The 18254-nt window shown below is 33.5% G+C and overlaps 1 protein-coding gene across 3 annotated transcripts in view; it reads right to left on the minus strand.

The window, feature by feature from the left end:
* The window catches only part of LOC118182799 (uncharacterized), a 623155-nt gene that overhangs the window by 517465 nt on the left and 87436 nt on the right, over positions 1 to 18254 (minus strand). For all 3 annotated transcript variants that reach the window (XM_085815295.1, XM_085815293.1, XM_085815294.1), the window contains exon 2: positions 9034 to 9149. In XM_085815295.1, the coding sequence (XP_085671421.1) occupies positions 9034 to 9149 (116 nt within the window). The remainder of the gene's footprint in view (positions 1 to 9033; positions 9150 to 18254) is intronic.

The following is an 18254-nucleotide window of genomic DNA, read 5'->3' on the forward strand; positions in this document are numbered from 1 at the left end:
ATTATGGGTACTAAGTATTTAAATTTTTTTTGAAAGTTTAGATTGGAAAATAATAACACTCTGAATGGTTTTTTTTAAGTAGAACTAGGGTTTGAAGCTTGGCCGACAGCTTAAAATGATTTCATGACGAAAGCCAACAGAGTGATTTCATGATAAAAATAATTTATTTTTGAAAATTTAATTATTTATGAATGATTAAGTCACAAATTATACTTTCGATGCTAGTCAAACAATTATGTAGTCAAATATGCAGATTCGCATAGCAAATTTCAAGACAAGTCGTTCTTAAAATTGATTGATTGCAACATAATGATTAATGTAAGGGACACATATACAACATTTTATAGTTTCTTTCTAGGTAGGCTTAGTAGTAACAACTAACATTTTATGTTTATTGAGTCCCAAAACATACAAGTGATAACAGAAAGAATATAATTTTAAATTGCTAAAACAAGGTTTCTTTTAATAAAGAGGTAACTTTTATTTATGTCATCAACGCTGTAACTCTTTGGTTGAAATCCAGAATAGCTGGACTTATGATTGAATATCTTTGTTATTCGAATGAAAAATTAGTCAAGACAGTATTGTTCGGTGTTTTACAGAAACTGAACAATTCAAAAGATTAAGCACTTGAATAATCAAATGATCTATAGTTGAATGTTTGCTTTGTTTTGTTTCATTTTTAATTAGAAGAATTTATTTTAGTTACATTGCCCAATTTATTTTCCTATTTCTAGAATACGTTAGTTCTACCCAGAAGATGAAAATTAATTCGAAATAAAATGGGAAAGAAGAGCGGATGAAGTGTGATAGATTCAGTGATTATTCTTCGTTGCCATTAGCGAGACATTGTTAATTATTTATCGTTGCCATCATGCACTGAATTAGAATTAGAGAGTAAATTATTGAATTACAAATTAAAGGTCAGGAAACTGTATTTAACTAATTTTTAGTTAAGATGGCGATAACTGAATAAAGCATCTGCCCAAGCTAAAAAAATGCTCTGAAACAGTTAATAGCTACAACTGGTATGTCTGTTCGTGCCAGGTATGTAATGAATTCTAATTTTAGACATCTTTAAAATGTCATGTTTCAGCTTAATGAGATACATTCCGCAAGAGAAGAAAAGGAAGAACTACTTTGTGTGTTTACATGAGCTATACATAAGTCATGTGATTTCTAAGATCATCTACATTGTTTGTTTGCATTAGCTGTTTTGCATAAGTCACGTGATCTCTGAGGCCATCGGGATGTATCATATTATAAAATACTTTGTTGTAAATCTGCACAATGCTTAATCTATACAAAGTTCTCTTAAATGCAAAACTCGTTAGAAACCGTAAGTGCTAAATAACGATGAAATTAATGATATACGCTGCGAAAGATTGGTTGTTCTAGAAATTTAACTCATCTATGTTTAAATTCATCTTAGGATACAAAGAAATACTGCTTTTGTCTTTTCGAGCTAGGTGTCAGTTCACAAAAAATTCATTATAGTTTTCAATTCCTTCATGTAAGTAACTACACTCACATCCAAAAACTAAATAACACAGTTAAAAAAATCCATTAAAATTTTAAAAGAAATGAATATGTTTTCGGATTCACTGAAAATTTCACAGGCCAAAAATTTAAATATACAAAAGACATTTTTAAGGGTTTGTATGTAAGAAGAAAATGACCAATAAATAATTCAATAATAGAAGTAAACAAAAAACTAGGAGTTGGAAAAGAAACACTCTCATATAAAATCCAAAGCTACGGAAAAAAAAAAAAAGTTGTCTTAGTTTTGAGGTGTATTTTGATAATTTGATTAATTTTTTTTTACTTTTAATGAAGATGAACTTGGATCTGGTTGTTTTAGAAATCAGTTTTAATTTTTACTGAAGAGTTCAGAATTTAATTTATTCGAGAGTTTTATTCAAAAAGCTAGGCCAAACTAAGATTGCTTTTTCTGTCTAATTAAAAAAAATCATTAGATTTTTTTTATGTTAGAAAAGTTCTTTGCTTTAAAGATCTGTTGATATGGAATGTAATGATCAATATTGAAGACACATGCTCAACAGCATCGACTCGTGGAAAGAATACGATTATAGCTGGCGGCGGGTTTCAAAACCAAGCGATCGAACTGACTGCCTGCGATGTGTCGCAATTTTCCCCATATAAAACGTGAATACAAGCCAATTCCCCTCAGAAAGATTTTCGCAAAGGCATCCTTCCTCTTAGGCAAATAGCCCTCATGTAATTTGTGATACTCAATTCACCTAGCGTGACCATTTCTGGTGGGTTGGACTACCTGCGCCCATTCATGGGGGAAATATTATTCGCATATACAGGTTCTGGAACAGTCGTTAAGAGAAATTAAGTCTTCCAAGTATGTTCCATATACTTTCGATGAGATTCAAGCTTGATGACCTTGGCGGCCTTTCCATACGAAGCAATGCTTCCGAGGTCTGCGAACTGGCCGATGTTACGATTTGTGTCAAATTAGGTGCTATTGTCCATAAAAATGGCATCAGTACCTACGGCAGCAAGAAATGGACGAACATATTGAGCAAGGCTATGATCTTTATACTTTACTGGAGATCAATGCGGAGCCGACAGCAATTTCTGCCCCAAATTATCATAACAATCTCTTTGTTTTTGTGCATTTCATGAGTGTCACTAGCATAATAACAAAGTCTAAGCATTCTTCAGGCCAATAATTGATGGGACTCAATCTACAGGACAAATCCTTTTTCATCCCTAAAGAACATAATTTGATATTGTTGTGCGTTCCACTCGATACCATATTGATGAAAACTACTGTAGTCGTCTTACATACAGCTTATTTCAAGGCTGGTGTCACACATGCATTTTTCTACCTGCTTTACCACTGAAAAAAGAGGTCGCTTTTTTTCTTCCTTTTGCAAAATAATTGTAAGTTGTTCGTTTTCAACAACCACTCAGCTAGGAGCATCGTATCCCTCGTTGGCAACCATCATTTGTATTGGAGAAGTAACTTCCCCTTTACATGGTGACTCTAAAACGATCTGCAGTGACTAGGTGTTTCATATCATGTGATAAAGCAAAATAATTGTTCTAAAGAGCTGTTCTTCCAAAATGTTTTCTATGTGTGATATGACCTTAAATATAGTCGTCTGCAAACATCTTGCGGAAGCTTGTTGCTTCCGAGCCCACCAGCGGCCAAGCGGTAAAGTCGCTGAACACTGGTAGTTCGGTCCGAGGTTCGAATCCCGCGAACGGGCTGGCTGCATGGGTGTTTTCTGGTTTTCTGTATGTGTAACGTGTATATTAGCCAGTTTCCCTTAGGAAGTCCTCCACGAAGGCATCCCTCTCTTTAGGCAGATAACCCTAGTGTGCTTTACCATAATTAAATACACCACACCACCACACCTTCTTGCTTCCGCAAGCTCATTCGAAGCTTGTTGAAGGAATCTGATGTGCAGTGATTAACTCTTGGCATCACAGAAATCGATAATCTTGAGAAATTTTGACCCTGTATCAGTACTTATGAGTCTTATCCACTTACTAGTCTTCGCGATAGCAATTTCCTTCTGATATCCGTTCTAAAAAAAAAAGCAAATGGACTGATATTTAAGGCTTTGGCAACTGCCGACAGCAACTGGCCTCTTTTGAGAAGCCCTGTTGTTTCCCATCATCTTATTTTTGTCTATTTATTTTTCAGTTTCAGTTTTCATTTTGAAATTCGTAACGTAGAGATACTGGCTGTGTACAAAACAGGCTATTTTAATACGTTTTCTTAAAAAAGGTTTATATGCGAAATTGTTTCTGCGGGTTGATCTCCACGAGATTGCACATATTATGTAGGCAGATTTTATAGCTGCATGTTGTTTCTTTCATCAGACATATCAATCTTTTCTTTTATCTTTCTGATGATTAGTTTTTAGACATCATCGTATGAGTTTTAGTAAAGTACTCACTACCTGCCCTATGCATTTGTTTCGAAGACTTTCTATAGGAAAATGGCTCTTCTACTTGACACTAAATACTCTGAACACTAAAACACTGAATACTTCCGTGCAATCAAACCTCTTTAACCGAATATATGTCCATGAATATATTATTATATTCCGAGTGTTCATATACTTTTTTTTTTCACATTTCGGAAGCATTTGGTCTACTTATTTACTACACCTGATTTACTGCGTTCTCCTCATTTTTATGTAAATGCGTATTTATTTATGCATGTGTTTTCGATACGTCTTTCATATGTTTTCAAACAGCCACCCTGACGGGAAAGTGGTCAGTGACGCTGACCGCTGTACACCATTACCTCTTGTGAAGGGACAGACAATCTACCATGAGGTAAATTGTCTCTCCCTTCACAGGAGGGAATAGTGGCAAACCTATTAGGTGCCTCCATAATAAAGTGACCACAGATTCCGGCCCTAATAGTGGCCAACGCCTATAAATTCTAATGCCAGGCTCTGAAAATTAAAAAAAAAAAAAAAAAAGAAAGAAAAAAAAAAAAGAAAGAAAGAAAATGTGTTCAAGCATGCTATCGCATATGGATGTATGATAAATTCGAAACAAAACATTACATTCCATATTATAACATTAAACTTTTTAGTTATTAAGCTTTACTGGAAAACGGTTCATTCAGCGTAATAGCTCAGGCATTTGAATTTTTTGTGAACATTTATGAATTTGGATAGTTTTTATTTAATGGATTTCCCCGTCTGTAAATATATATACCAGATACTGTTATGAGGCATGTAGAATTTCATATTTAAAAGTGTATCATGTAACTTTATCAATTTAAACAGCCAAATCATGCAAAATCAAGTTATATGTTAGGTAAATTCTGACAGACTCAGTAATATTTGTACAATAAAGGTCGACACTGAAGAAGTTATTAAAATCTGCAACTAATTTGTGATCAAACATGTGGATAGAAAAGAAAAGCAAATGTTACAAACAGGAGGAAGTAATCATCAGCACTTATTCAGTCAAGTACACTGGCTTCCAAAAATTAACCACACGACGGTGAAATCAACAGAAATGGAAACATAAAGCTTTTCTGCACACACTTTTGGATCATTAATAAACTGATGTTAAAAGCCGAAAAAAAATTACATCAATAAGGTATGCGATATTGCGGATATTCATAAAATCTTTACAGCGCTTGTCCTTGCTTTCAGTGAAGTGAATAGCTATCGCAGATGTTAGCAGTAGCCATTCCTTCATAAGCAAAGCTTTAAATTGCTTAAAAAGTAGCTAAAGGATGTAAATGAGCGAAACCAACACGCTCAAGAGCATCCCTAAGAATTTCAATGGCGTTAAGCGGGAAAAAATGCCATGCCAATTAGAAATGCCATTATTCTCCAGGTACTCGTTAACAATGTTGGCTCAATGAAGGTCAGTATTATCATCCGAAAGCAATACTGTCATTCGGCCTCACAATGGGCATATCAGGATTTCATTTTGATACCGCGCAACCTTCACAGAAACATCTTTAAAGTTGCCCATCTGGTTGCGATATCCCATAGAAATTTCAGCCCAAAGCATATGAATCTGAATGAGTGATATCCAATGATATTCTAGAGCTAATGTCTTGTACCTCGTTTCCTCTAGACCGTTACATAATTATCATTTGATTCCAAGGCAAATCTGGACTGGTCCGCGAAAAGGACATTGCGCTAACTTGAGATAATTAATTGAGATGTTTGCGACACTATTTTAATCTTGCTCTTTTAGACTGCGCGGTTAGTGAAACATAAATCTCTTGATACTAGGGCCTAAAGTCTCTTTCTATTAAGCCTTCGGCGCACAGTATTGCCATATGATTGTCTTACAAGTGATGTTGCAATTATGGATGTAACAACTGTAGAGGTCGTTCGTCGATTCTGCTTGGCAATATGACGATCTCCAGAAGGTATGGTAATCCTTGATTGACAAGGCACAAGTCTCCCCACAACTGTTTGACTTGTTTGGAATTGTTTTCGCATTTGAGAAATTACCGAATGATCAACTCCAAAAAAAAAAAAAAAAAAGAGCAACATCTTTGATTGACTGTCCTGTTTCAGTGCCTGCGACAGCACACTAGAGTTCATTACTCACCCTTCGCCTTCTTTTATCCATAGGAGCAAGAATATCATCAAAACTTAGCCTACGAAAGCCATAAATACTTCGTATTAGAATTTAAATGAACCTCCACAAACCTTTCAGAATATTCCGAAACTATAATATAATAAGTGTACAGGAAAAGTCCTGTAAGTTTGGTTCAAATACAAAATACCATCTGCAATGGAAAATATCACAAGCAACTATAATTAAATGTACATCTATAAATTCAGAAGTTATGATACATTATACTTATGATGCATAGCTGACTGAAAATAATGGTCGATCATAAGCCGATTGACATATTCGTGTTTAAAAAGACTCCTTTAAAAGTGTAAACAGGTAAATTTTTTATGACAAAACTTCTATAACACACATTCGCTTCAAAATATAATCTGACTGAATGATTACACAAGCTAACTAATTGTCACCTTTTTTATTCGTGCCAATGATATTGAATTTTATAAGTAAGCAATAATACCAGTGATACTGAATTATAAGAAAGGGGTGAGAAAGTTTATCTTTGGTATCTGTAGCCATCAATTTGTCTTTCTGTCCCTCTAGTATTCCAGATTTCCATAAGTTGTCGCAGACAACACAAAACGATTCATTCTATTAATGATTGCTCCTAAATCCCTGTGATAATTGAAAGTTCATCATAACAACTGACAAGTTACCCGCCTCCAATGTTTACATACCAATATGACAGAGTTACTTGAACGAATAAAAATTGTCACTGGCATTTTCTAAATAATGTTATTTTGTAGTTAGTTACGAAACAAAGTAGTTTTGATGCTTTTTGATGCATGCGCAAGTTCGAGGAATTTATTTTATTAATACTGCTATTATTTTATACGTATGTATCTTATAATTTATAAACGCACTATGTATTAAAATTAGTAATTATGTTCGCATTTGAAGTTACAGCCGCTTTCTGTTAAATACTCGATTCAGAATTAAAAGTTATATTTCTAACGCAATTCAAAATTTTGTCAACATTTCGAATTTTTTAACAAATATCATAAGTTTTAAAGTGTTAAAACGTCGTGGAACAAAGTCAGGAGTAATTATTAATATAATAATAACCAAAATAATAAATACTGAGAAGTTAAAAAAGAATAAATGATATCATCTCTCTCAAACTGTTATCTTGAAACTCATTCATCTCAAAGTATCTTCAAAATAAAATAAAAACAGTTCACATAATGCAAATCATAAAATTAGATCATAATAATTAGTTTTATTCCTAAGGATTGTGTTATTGGAACTTTAAAATTCAGAGTTTAAAATATGTAAAAATAACATCTTACTTATTTTCGAAAACTTTTTTTTTTTTTTTTTAAATTAGGATGCTATTTTATATTGCTTTACAAATCGTTGCCATCCAGAGCTTCGAAACAAAGAATAATTCAATTTTGATATTTTCCAATGTTTTCAAATACTGAACTATATTTTTGCATATTAACAGTTCTAATAAACTTTGTGAATAAGCATGCCAGAAGAGCCAAATATTAAACAAAAATCTGGCGGAACCTTTTTCAGAACTCCGAACAGTAACAATTTTTACAGGAAAAAGTATCCGGAATAAATCATTCGGATATTTTCATCAGTTTTCATCCCAAATGTAAATAGTATAAAGAATATAAAAAAACATGTATGGAAACATTTAATACTCTAGACGTGAACATTGATGATGTGACTGCGTCCACTGCACACATATTTGCCTTTTCTAATGTAAGATTCGTAATATGCATTCAAACCCTTCCACGTAATCAAAAATGTATAGCACATACATGCGGCTGTTGAAATGACGATGTGATTTCTTTGAATAATTTATCAGAGTAAAATTCTTTCCTTCTAAATTTAATTCCATATGGTAATTTAGAATGTACTTTATTTTCATCTGTCTCGGCGGTCCACCTGATTAACCCGTATAAAATAATGTTTTACGCAGAAAATGCCGCCCCTAAAATATGCGCCGCCTGGCGCAAAACGCCCCCCCCCCCGTCTAGCTACGCCTCTGCTAATAATTAGGATTCAGTTATACGACAGTTACTGCAATTGAGAACCGTAGCTAGGGTTTTCGCACCCCCTCCTATTTGCAGGGCTTAATTTCTAAAAGTAGAAGTGCCGGAGCCCTATGAAAGACCATCACGAAAGAGGAACAAAAGTAAATAAATAAACAAAATGACTATTAAAATCATTAATAATTTTAAAATTAAATAGTTAAAATGAGCATCAAATTAATTAATAATTATTTAATTGATATTAATAATTCATATTTATTAATTATTATTTAACTTGTAAAATAATATTAATATTTAACTTGTAATTATTGTTTAATTAATTCACAATTTATTATTAATTTATTAAAATAATTAAAGTAATTAAATAATTACAATTAAATAAAATGTAAAGAGATAAATTAAAATTTAATAAGCTATTTTTTATATAATTTTATTGCTAAAAATAAAATTTTCTAGATTAAATTTCTACTAAAATAATTGTTCCGTTACATAAAAATGTGCCGGAGCCTTCTGATTTAGGGCGCCGGTGCGTTCCGACTAGTATTAGAATATATTTCCAAAACTAAGAAGTACCGGAGCCGGCCTCCGGTGGGCTCCGGCGCAATTTAAGCTCTGCCTATTTGCTAAGAATGGAAAACATTTCATTCCAAAATTTCGTAACATCAATTTGGTGCCCCATGGTTGCTGCACCCGAAGACCTTATGCCCCCTTACTCTCTCGAGCTACTCACTACTGCGACTTACAAGAGCACAGCTTATTTAGGAATTTCGCTGTGGCTGTAATTAAGATTTCTGATAACTGAAATTATTGGAGGAAGACTCCGGTGAGATTTAAGCCCCGAGTCAAAAACATAATCAGAAACAAGATATTAAAGAAACTCTTATAAATCTGAGTACTTAGCATTGAAAATTTGAATGCTTACCGCGAGCTGCTGGAGATTTGGGTTGTTTAGGACGGCCTTGTTTGTTGCGCCATCTTTTAGCAGAAATAGCTACTATTCCAAATGTCACCGTGAGAATTAGGCACTGTTGGAAGATCCTAAAACAAGGAAATCGGGAATGACAAAAATGAATTTTACTATTGCTTTAAAGCAGTTTTAAAAATCAGCATGCTAGGAAGAAATAAATTCATTCACTACGAAAAATGATTTTTAAAGTATTTTAAGTATTTACTACAAATACTCTACAGTTAAAACATCAATTTCATTAGTTAAATAACAGAATATACGAAAGTGAAAAAGAAGTTTCATTCTGATTTTTTCACGAGGTAAATAAATATTAATTAATAAAAAAATAATTAACGCCAAAAGTTCTCTTTCTCACCTCTAACTTAATAATCATGAAGTATCAATTATCAACAGGACAAGTTTAAAACTTATGAAATTTTGGTGAGCCTAATGCATTTAACCTAAGGCAGAAGAAAAGCACTTCAGATTAATTTCTATCAGGGCTGGTACAAGAGCCGGAGTAGCATAATTTTTGGAATTTAAAGTACACAACAGGAAAAAAATTCAGGGATGGAAAAATTTTTAGAATTTAAAAGCAGCAGCAAGCACCAGAATTTAGGCGCAAAATTTTTAGAATTTAGGGAGGGGCCGGGAAGCGAAATTTAGTACACGCAAGAGTACTAAATTCCGCTGCTCCGTCATCAGCGGCAAAAAGCCTAGCGGTCGGGGGGAATAAAAAACCTAGCGGCGGCTCTAGTATTAATAAATAAATTACTAAGTGTTATCAGAATTACCAAAAGTCATGTTGTTCTGTTTTAACTGCGAACTTGATAAGCATATTCTAAAAATTGTCTGTGCTACATTTTCTTTATGAAATTCAAAACTGTTATTAAATTTTATATAAAAAAATTCACATCTAAGTACGTGTTTTTTAATTATTGTGAACTGGCAGAAGCAGATGTTTTAATAAAAATGACAAAATGGGGTCCAGAGGCTTTCTGAGCATGTATTTATTAATTTAACTTTTAATTTAATATAAAATTAGTCATCTTAAGGAATTTTCTTTTGCTGCCAAGAAGGAAGATAAATATCAGTTTCATCTTTTAATACAAAATATCTGATTAAAATGAGTGCCTCAAATGTCATCATAAAATAATGTTCAATAATATGTATAATTTAATATTAGTTTTACCAAATTATTTAAGGATTTTTCTATTAAGACATTAATTAATTCCGTAACTAGGGGAACCGTATTCATTGTACTTATTGTTCGGGTATTAATATTAACTGAAATAAGTCATACTGCGAAACGCCAAGCATTGAATTACTGAAGTTGAGTTTCATTTGAATGAAACACACAAACGCTAAATTTTGTTTAAACATAATTTTTTAAGGTTTAAACTTTTGAAACAAAATTTAAAATACCGAAGAACATTATAACCAGTTTCTTTTCGTTTAATTCACAGGTGTTTTCTTTTTATTTCGATTGGGAGAGCCGTTATTGTGATTTAACCTCTTAATGCACTCAACGGAGTTAACTCGGGTACAGCTAACTAAATTATTTCTGCGCACCCGAGTAAATACGTTCAAGTTTTTTTCCTCAAATATAAATACAATGGAATATATCCGCTACAGTACTAATCTCAAATAAAAAAAGAGGTTGAGTTAAAATAAAGAATAAAAAATTTGTCTGCAAAAAGACCATTTTCTGAATTTTTATCGGTGTATTAAGGGTGTGCAATGTAAGCAAAATCCAGTCATTCAGAAAAAAATTCTACTATTATTTTAAATTATAATATTTTTACCAGGATTGTAATTCTGATGAAACTACATGAGATGCTAATTCTTTACATTGTCGATTAACAGCTGTAAAATTTACCTTGCAAATTAATATTTAAATACCAGAGGTGATAAAAATAAACCACTCAGCTAGATTATGCTATTCATCACTTAAATTACAAGGCTACTGTTCTACCGTTTTTAACTCCATCTGCATAAATGCATACCTTAGACATTTTTCTCCCCCTTAACCTATATATCTTGGACAAACTTAAGTCATAACAGGAAATAACTGTAGCTTTGCAAACAGGCTGTTCTTGTGTAGTAATGAGAGAACAGTTTGCTTGCCATTGCAACAATCTCTGCTTAGCTCAAATGGCTTCCGGAAGACGAAGTAAAGCGTAAAGAGGCGCTGAAGTTTGTCAAAGAAGAACAGAGCCTAATTGCAGGGGTGGTAAGAAATTTAAGGTAAACGAGGATTGGGAACGTGACGAGGATATTTGAGGATCCCTAGACTCATGTCCCTTGCCTAACGAGGCCTAATCACTCACCGTAAACTATGTTAGGGGAACTTCTTTCCAGAACAAACCGAATTGTTTCTGCTTGCTCTGTTCGTGGCAACCCTTCTCGATGCTTAGAGTTGGAAACCAACAAAAGAATTCCTTCCTTTTTGTTTCAGAAATGCTTTTCAGAAGTAAAATTTTAAGTGGAAAGGGAGGGAAAGTTCCTTTCCACTTAAAATTTTATTTCAGTAATGATTTGCTCTTTAAAAAAAAATTTCATTTTACGATAATGAATGGCAATTAACAACGAAAGCCTTTTTATTTATAATTTCTATAAATGGAAATTGAATAACATTCAATAATGAAATTTAAAGCCACATCCATATGACAGTGTAGCTGTAAATTTTTATTTCATACTGTAAGGATTATGTTAATTTTATTAACAGTTAAATTTTAAATTCCTTTCCTGTCAAATTCTTAACTTCAACTTACTACTTCCGGCCAGAACATAGTTTTGGAATTTGCTGAATATTTAATGAGAAGGAGCGGTATTTAAACCACGAAGTTACTTACCGAGACAGAGAGAGAATCAGAGTTTCTGAACTACGCGCGTCTGCCTTTTTGGCCGTTCTCTCTCTCAAAGCTGTTTTTACGCTCGGCCGTACTCAGGCCCTTGCTAAGCTTCGTAGTAAAATAAGTTAAGGGGCCAACTCTAATTGAACCTTGATAGCTTTGGCTATACTTATTTAGTTAATCTTAATTTTAGTTTAATTCTTAGTCTTTTAAGTTCAAGTCCAACGTGCGGGCTTTACTTGTACACTCCCAGGCGGAGTTTTGTTAAATCTTATCGAAATAATAAAGGGTTAGTTACCCTTCTCTCTTGTTGTTTCCTGTTATCGAACTCTAGCGATTATTCGCTTATCAGTTCTTAGGTTCCTCATTTCCAACATTAATTTAGAATTCCAAAGTGAGGTACCTTACAATACAATTATGCATTTTTCAGAGGAAATAATTAAAAATTTAAGATTTCCTAGTTTCTGCATCAAAAATGTTTAAGAAACACTCAGTCTTTCTCAAATATCAAAGTAATTAGTAAGTAAGAAGAAAATAATATATTCCAGGGCTGATATAACTTCATGTCATTAAAAGCCGGAAGTTAAAATTCAAAAGTATTCAAGACACTTGAGTAGATTTTCCAAGAATCACGACCATTGTATATACATAGAGAGAGAGAAATATATATATAGAAAGAGAGAAAGATAATAAGAATTTTTTAAAAATTTGCTATTAAAAATTATCTCATTCTAGGAAAAATTGTTTAGGGTATTAATATTGCCTTTTGTTAATTCATAGTTAAATGTTAAAGCTCGAAAAAGGAAAATTAAAGTTGGGAAAAATATTAATGGAAGAAACAAATAAAAGCTATTAATCACCATCTTTTTAATCCTTTAAACAGAACTTTTCAACGGGTTACTATTTAAAACATTAGACCCGAATGATGTATATAGATAGATGATTTTAAGATTAGTAAAACTGTTCTCGAATAGAAAGATTTGAAGTAAAACAAAGGAACATCTCATTTTCTTACTTTATGTAGTATTTTATAACCATAAATAAATAAATATTATAATTCATGTTCTGTATTTAGGAAAGTATGTTGCTCTGCTGCATAAATTTTGAGCTTTTGTACTATGTCATGGACGCTGTTTCTTAAGAAAGAAAAGATTAGAGTTTGAGTTAGACTTTACGAAGCATGGCATTCTGATGACCTGTGATATTAGTTTTCCATCATTCTGCAATAAACAAACGTTACATTTTTTTAGATAAGGCCTGTAAAATACACTCATGTCCATAAATTAAGGATAATTCGGAGTCATGCGGAAATCGAACTCTAAAATAAATATATCACCTGTAAAATCACTACACACATCTTCAAGAATCATATGCAAATTTCAGGAAGTAACCAGATGACACCGATGGTACGTCACAATGACGAGAGTGTTAGAGAGTGATATATAAGGAATACAGGCAAAGAAGTAATATTGTTCGCAGGCGCTTTATAAGCATTTCAGTGCAATAACCGAATAGTTATGACACAAAGGACGCATTTGCATGATTTCTTACGTGGTAGAATTATCGGCCGTCTGGAATGTGGGCGTACCCAACTGGAAGTATCAGACGAACTTGGAATTGCCCAGAGTGTCATCTCCAGGCTTTGGCAACGATTCCAAGTTGATGGTAATGTGAGTAGACATTACAGCACAGGTCGCCTCAGAGTTACAATGCCGAATGAGGACCGGTATTTGGCTGTTACTGCCAAAAGAAACAGGCGGAGCATAGCCTCAGACCTGTCTCGTCAGCTCTCTTCAGCCACTGGTGCGACAATTTCAAGGCAAACCGTGTACAGACGTTTGGGACAGACTGGTCTATATGCTGGAGGGGTTTTAAGATGTATTCCGCTGACGGCAACTCGCTGTCGCCAGTAGTTAACGTGGAGTAGAGAACATGCAATGTGGACATCGTCAAAGCGGGCTTGTGTGATGCTTTCCGACGAGGTCAGGTTTAACTTGCAGTCTGCTTCACGTCGGACTTTCATATGGAGAACTCCAGGCTTTCACTACCGCCAAGACAACATCATTGAACGACACCTTTACAGTGTTGCAGGACTGCTCGTTTAGGGTGGAATTATACTGGGCTCCAGAACAGATCTGCATGTTCAGATAGGAACCATGACAAGCCATATCTATCGGGACTTCATTCTGTAACAACATGTACGTTTGTTTCGGGGCACCATAGGCGCACAGTTTGTGTTTATGGATGACAACGCTCGACCTCACCGTGCAAACATCGTAAGCGAATGCCTTCAGCCGGAGGATATCACCCGTATGGTCTGGCCAACATTCTCACCGGACTTGAATCCAGTAGAGCACGTGTGGGACATGCTTGGACGACGAGTTGCAGCCCGTCAACCTCCTCCTACATGTCTACCGGAACTTTGGAGAGCATTTCCTTTTGAGTGGTGTAATATCCCCCAAGATCAGATCGATAATTTGATACTCAGCATGCCTAGGCGTTGTACGGACTGTATTGCATCGTCTGGGAGACATACAATGTATTAGCAATCATATCAACCATGTAATATTGGTTTTTTGTAAATAGGTGTTTCTTGTAATTTGGTCCAGGGAGAAAAAAATCGCTAATTTTTTTAATAATATCAAACATATAGCATCTTTTTTTGCTCTTTACCTTTTGTTTAATAAATAAGCTTTACAAATAAGTCAAATTTGTTTTGCTTCTAACTCTGCCTGATTTCGCATTATCCTTAATTTATGGACATGAGTGTACAATACCCAATTTATCAGGAACTAGGTTTTGCTCTAGTTTTAGCGAAGAACAAAAGTAGGTTACAAAAAATTTTATTTAAAAATTTTTATTGATTTTCATTGGGCTACAGCGCGTTTATTATGTTAAAACTTTACTAGCTACAGATTTAAAAGCTTTAAAATGTCCTAAAAATGTTTACTTGAATAGCATTTTAAGTCCACATTCCTTTTTTAATTCCCTGGAGAGGTGAAGTGCTGCTGCTAAACTCGTATGCCTGATTCCGAACAAAGATAGGAGGAGTGCTTGAATATAATCAAATAACATTACTTTTGTCTGCAGGCTTACGAAGAAAATAGTTGCTATTTATAAAACTAAGAAAGATTACAGACAGTATTTAATGAAACAAAATTGCATGTAAAGTTTTCTGAATCCTTTTTGTCCCGCTTAGCTAGTCTAATGAAAATGTGATTTATTTAAACTTTTATTTCGACTGATTATTCTGTAGCCTTTTGAGAGTTTCATTTGTTTCTACGCCGTCCAATTTTGTAACGGTGTGAAATCAATATCAGAGCTCTTGAATATTAATAACGTAATAAAAACAACCGTCGAGTACTTCATCTCTTCCTTTTGCAAATATTTTCTAATAGACGAAAGAATTTTACTGTGACCACTGAAATATTATTTCTCACTTTATTTAAAAATTATTAGAGATTTCCACACTACATTGCTAATGTTAAATATACGGAGAGTTTGTATTAAAAAGTAAAATAAAATTTACTGAAGAATTTAAGAAATTTAGGGGCTCAAGTTTTATGGTTTTCAGTTTAAGCTAAATTCTTAGTCGCAAAAAGCAGTTATATCTGATATGTGCATATTTATATAACTAAGATATAATAGAAAACGAAATAAAAATAAAAATAATTCATTAATGTCTAGCCTTTTGCTACAGCAAATAATGCAAATATTAAGTAAAAATAACAATACTAAAAGAGGATTTTAATCAAACTCTCTACATCATGAATAGAAAACACACACACACAAAGAAACTTTTACATTGTAAGTTTCATTCAGCTTAGCATGGGTCCCTAGTGAGACAATCAGAAGAATTTCACCGTGTCTGTCAAAGTAATACAACTCAGAAGAAGGTTTTAATATATTTTATATTTAAAACTTGGCTCGAGCTTTACAGAACAAATTTTGTAACTTGCGGAAGTTACACTGACATAAAATGTAAATTAAAATTTAGTTAAAAAAAAAAGCTACAGTTTCACAAAGCAAAATCCTAGTAAACATTGGCTCAAGCTAATCTAATTGAGCGAGTAAAACTTGACTAGCAAAAGGCTAACATCGATCGAAGGTAATTCATAGAACTGGATGAAGAAATATCACACCGCTTAGTGTCGCTGCCAAAGCTCTCTTCTTAACGTCCAAGGTCTTTATTTTTATGTGCTCTATCTAATTTGCATAGTGGTAAGGGCTGAGGAAAGTAGAAGTGAAAGTACGGATGACATAATAAAATAATGGGTTAATTACTATTATATACCTTACAACTTGGCAACAGCGGAAAAAAACAATAAAAAAGTGTATTTTGATATATTTACTTTCATTATCAGGGAGCAGACAATAAGCATTCAAAAGCTTTTTTAATTTCATTCCTGAATACATTTTTAATAGCTAAATTTTGAAATGAATTTAGTCTAGCACAGAAAATAAGATTTAAAACTCATAAATACCATTCATAAATACAGATATGATCTGTACCTCTACAAATCCAAGCATTCGAACAGTCAGTGAATAGATTATCACACGAAACATGTATTGTTTGTATTGCTCTACATAACTGCAGTATGAGGCCCCTTTGATTTCAGAAATTTTCTAAGAGAACAGACTTACATTCAGATTACACGTAGAAAAACGCGAAAGGTCCTTGCAGCCACCTCGTTTGTCGGGAACCGAGCAGGGGATAAACTATCAGTGTTTCCACCTTGCCATTGGAGAGCCTATGTCTATTACGCCATGCTCCATTAATATTTTTATTTTACTTTACACATCAAAGTGAAAAATTAAGCCTGTCTAAAACAAAACGCGAAGTGTATTACTGAATATGTATCTCACTATAAAACTAGAAATATGCTTTCATGTCCATTTAAAGTAGGCTGCAACATTAGTTTCCATTTTGTTCGATCAGTAGCGTATTCTGAAAATTCCTGTACATTGTCATAAAAAAAAATATTTTCTGCGATGCTAGCGACCCTTTATTATTGATGTCTCTGAAATCATACTTTTCCTTCATGCAGAACGCGGCTGTCTTTGATCAACTATCAGCCACAAAACTTGTCGGGGAATCTCTCGACAGATAATGTATTATTTTAGTCCACCCCCAGAAGGAACATATGTGGAGAGAAGAACAGAATTCACTACCCTTCGCCAACCAGACGAAAAATGCAATTTAGAAAGAGGAAAGAGGGACAGGATCATGTTGCAAAACGAAAGGAAACGGATTGTCGATTTGTGTTCGAAGAACCGTTTTCTTTCCTCTTCTCACCCTTCCCCCCCTCTCGCTGAGAAGAAGCATTTTTCCGAGAATATAAAATATTATGTGAAGTTTTTTATTAGATATAAAATAATGAATTTTTTATATTTTTTAAAAATAACACTAATTTTTTTTTATATCTGTTCATTGAATTAGTAAAAAGAAAGAACTGTAAAAACTAAATCAAACTCTTCTGTGATATCACAACCTAAATGGGACGATTTTCTGACAGCCAGTCAAAATTTCGTCTATCGAAATGGGTTATCGAATATGGTCACGCACATATCAGTGCGTAACCATATTCAGAAAATCACTATGAATATGGAATGATTGCAGAAGTTTAAGCCATGCATAAAAATCTGATACAGTCAACACATGACCTGTCGCCAGTTCGATGTTTTAAAAAGAAACATGCTTTATCACTTCAGGTTAATTGCTTGTAAACAAAATCTACCAATAAACAGAAAGGTCTGTAATACGAAGTTTTAGATTATATATTTTTATTAAGTATAATTGGCTATGCGTAACACTTGGTTTTCTAAATTTATACCAGCATAATCAAATGTCCGCAGCTTTATTTCTTTTTGTAAAAATTGTATTTTATTGGGTAGTTCAGTAAAAATAATTTAATTAAGTGTTTAAAATATGTTTATCATAAATACTTTAAAACGAATTATATAGTATCATAAATACTTTAAACGAATATCATTGCGGTTGATATGTTGATTGCTGCAAACCTGTTATCCAAAACTGTTATGTGCAAGTAAAAGTACCACTTCCAATTGTCCATTAAAAACCGTTATGGGCTTTAAGTACCACTTGCGGCTGTCCAGTTTACACAAAATCCAATCAGCTCTTTACATGAATTCAGAAAAGCCTTCATGTAAATATTATATTCATATGTATTTCTATACAGAAAATAAGAATTTTCAGAGTTACCTCTGCTGCAAAATCGTCACAAATAAACAGACGCTCATTCTAAAAGTCGCAAAAATGTGTTGTGATGACCCTAATTTGTACTCAGTATCAAAATTTTGGACCAAAAACCTCCCTTACGT

Source organism: Stegodyphus dumicola, chromosome 4 (genome assembly GCF_044657685.1).
Source record: "Stegodyphus dumicola isolate Sdum_Otavi_A_Nest chromosome 4, ASM4465768v1".
NCBI lineage: Eukaryota > Metazoa > Arthropoda > Arachnida > Araneae > Eresidae > Stegodyphus > Stegodyphus dumicola.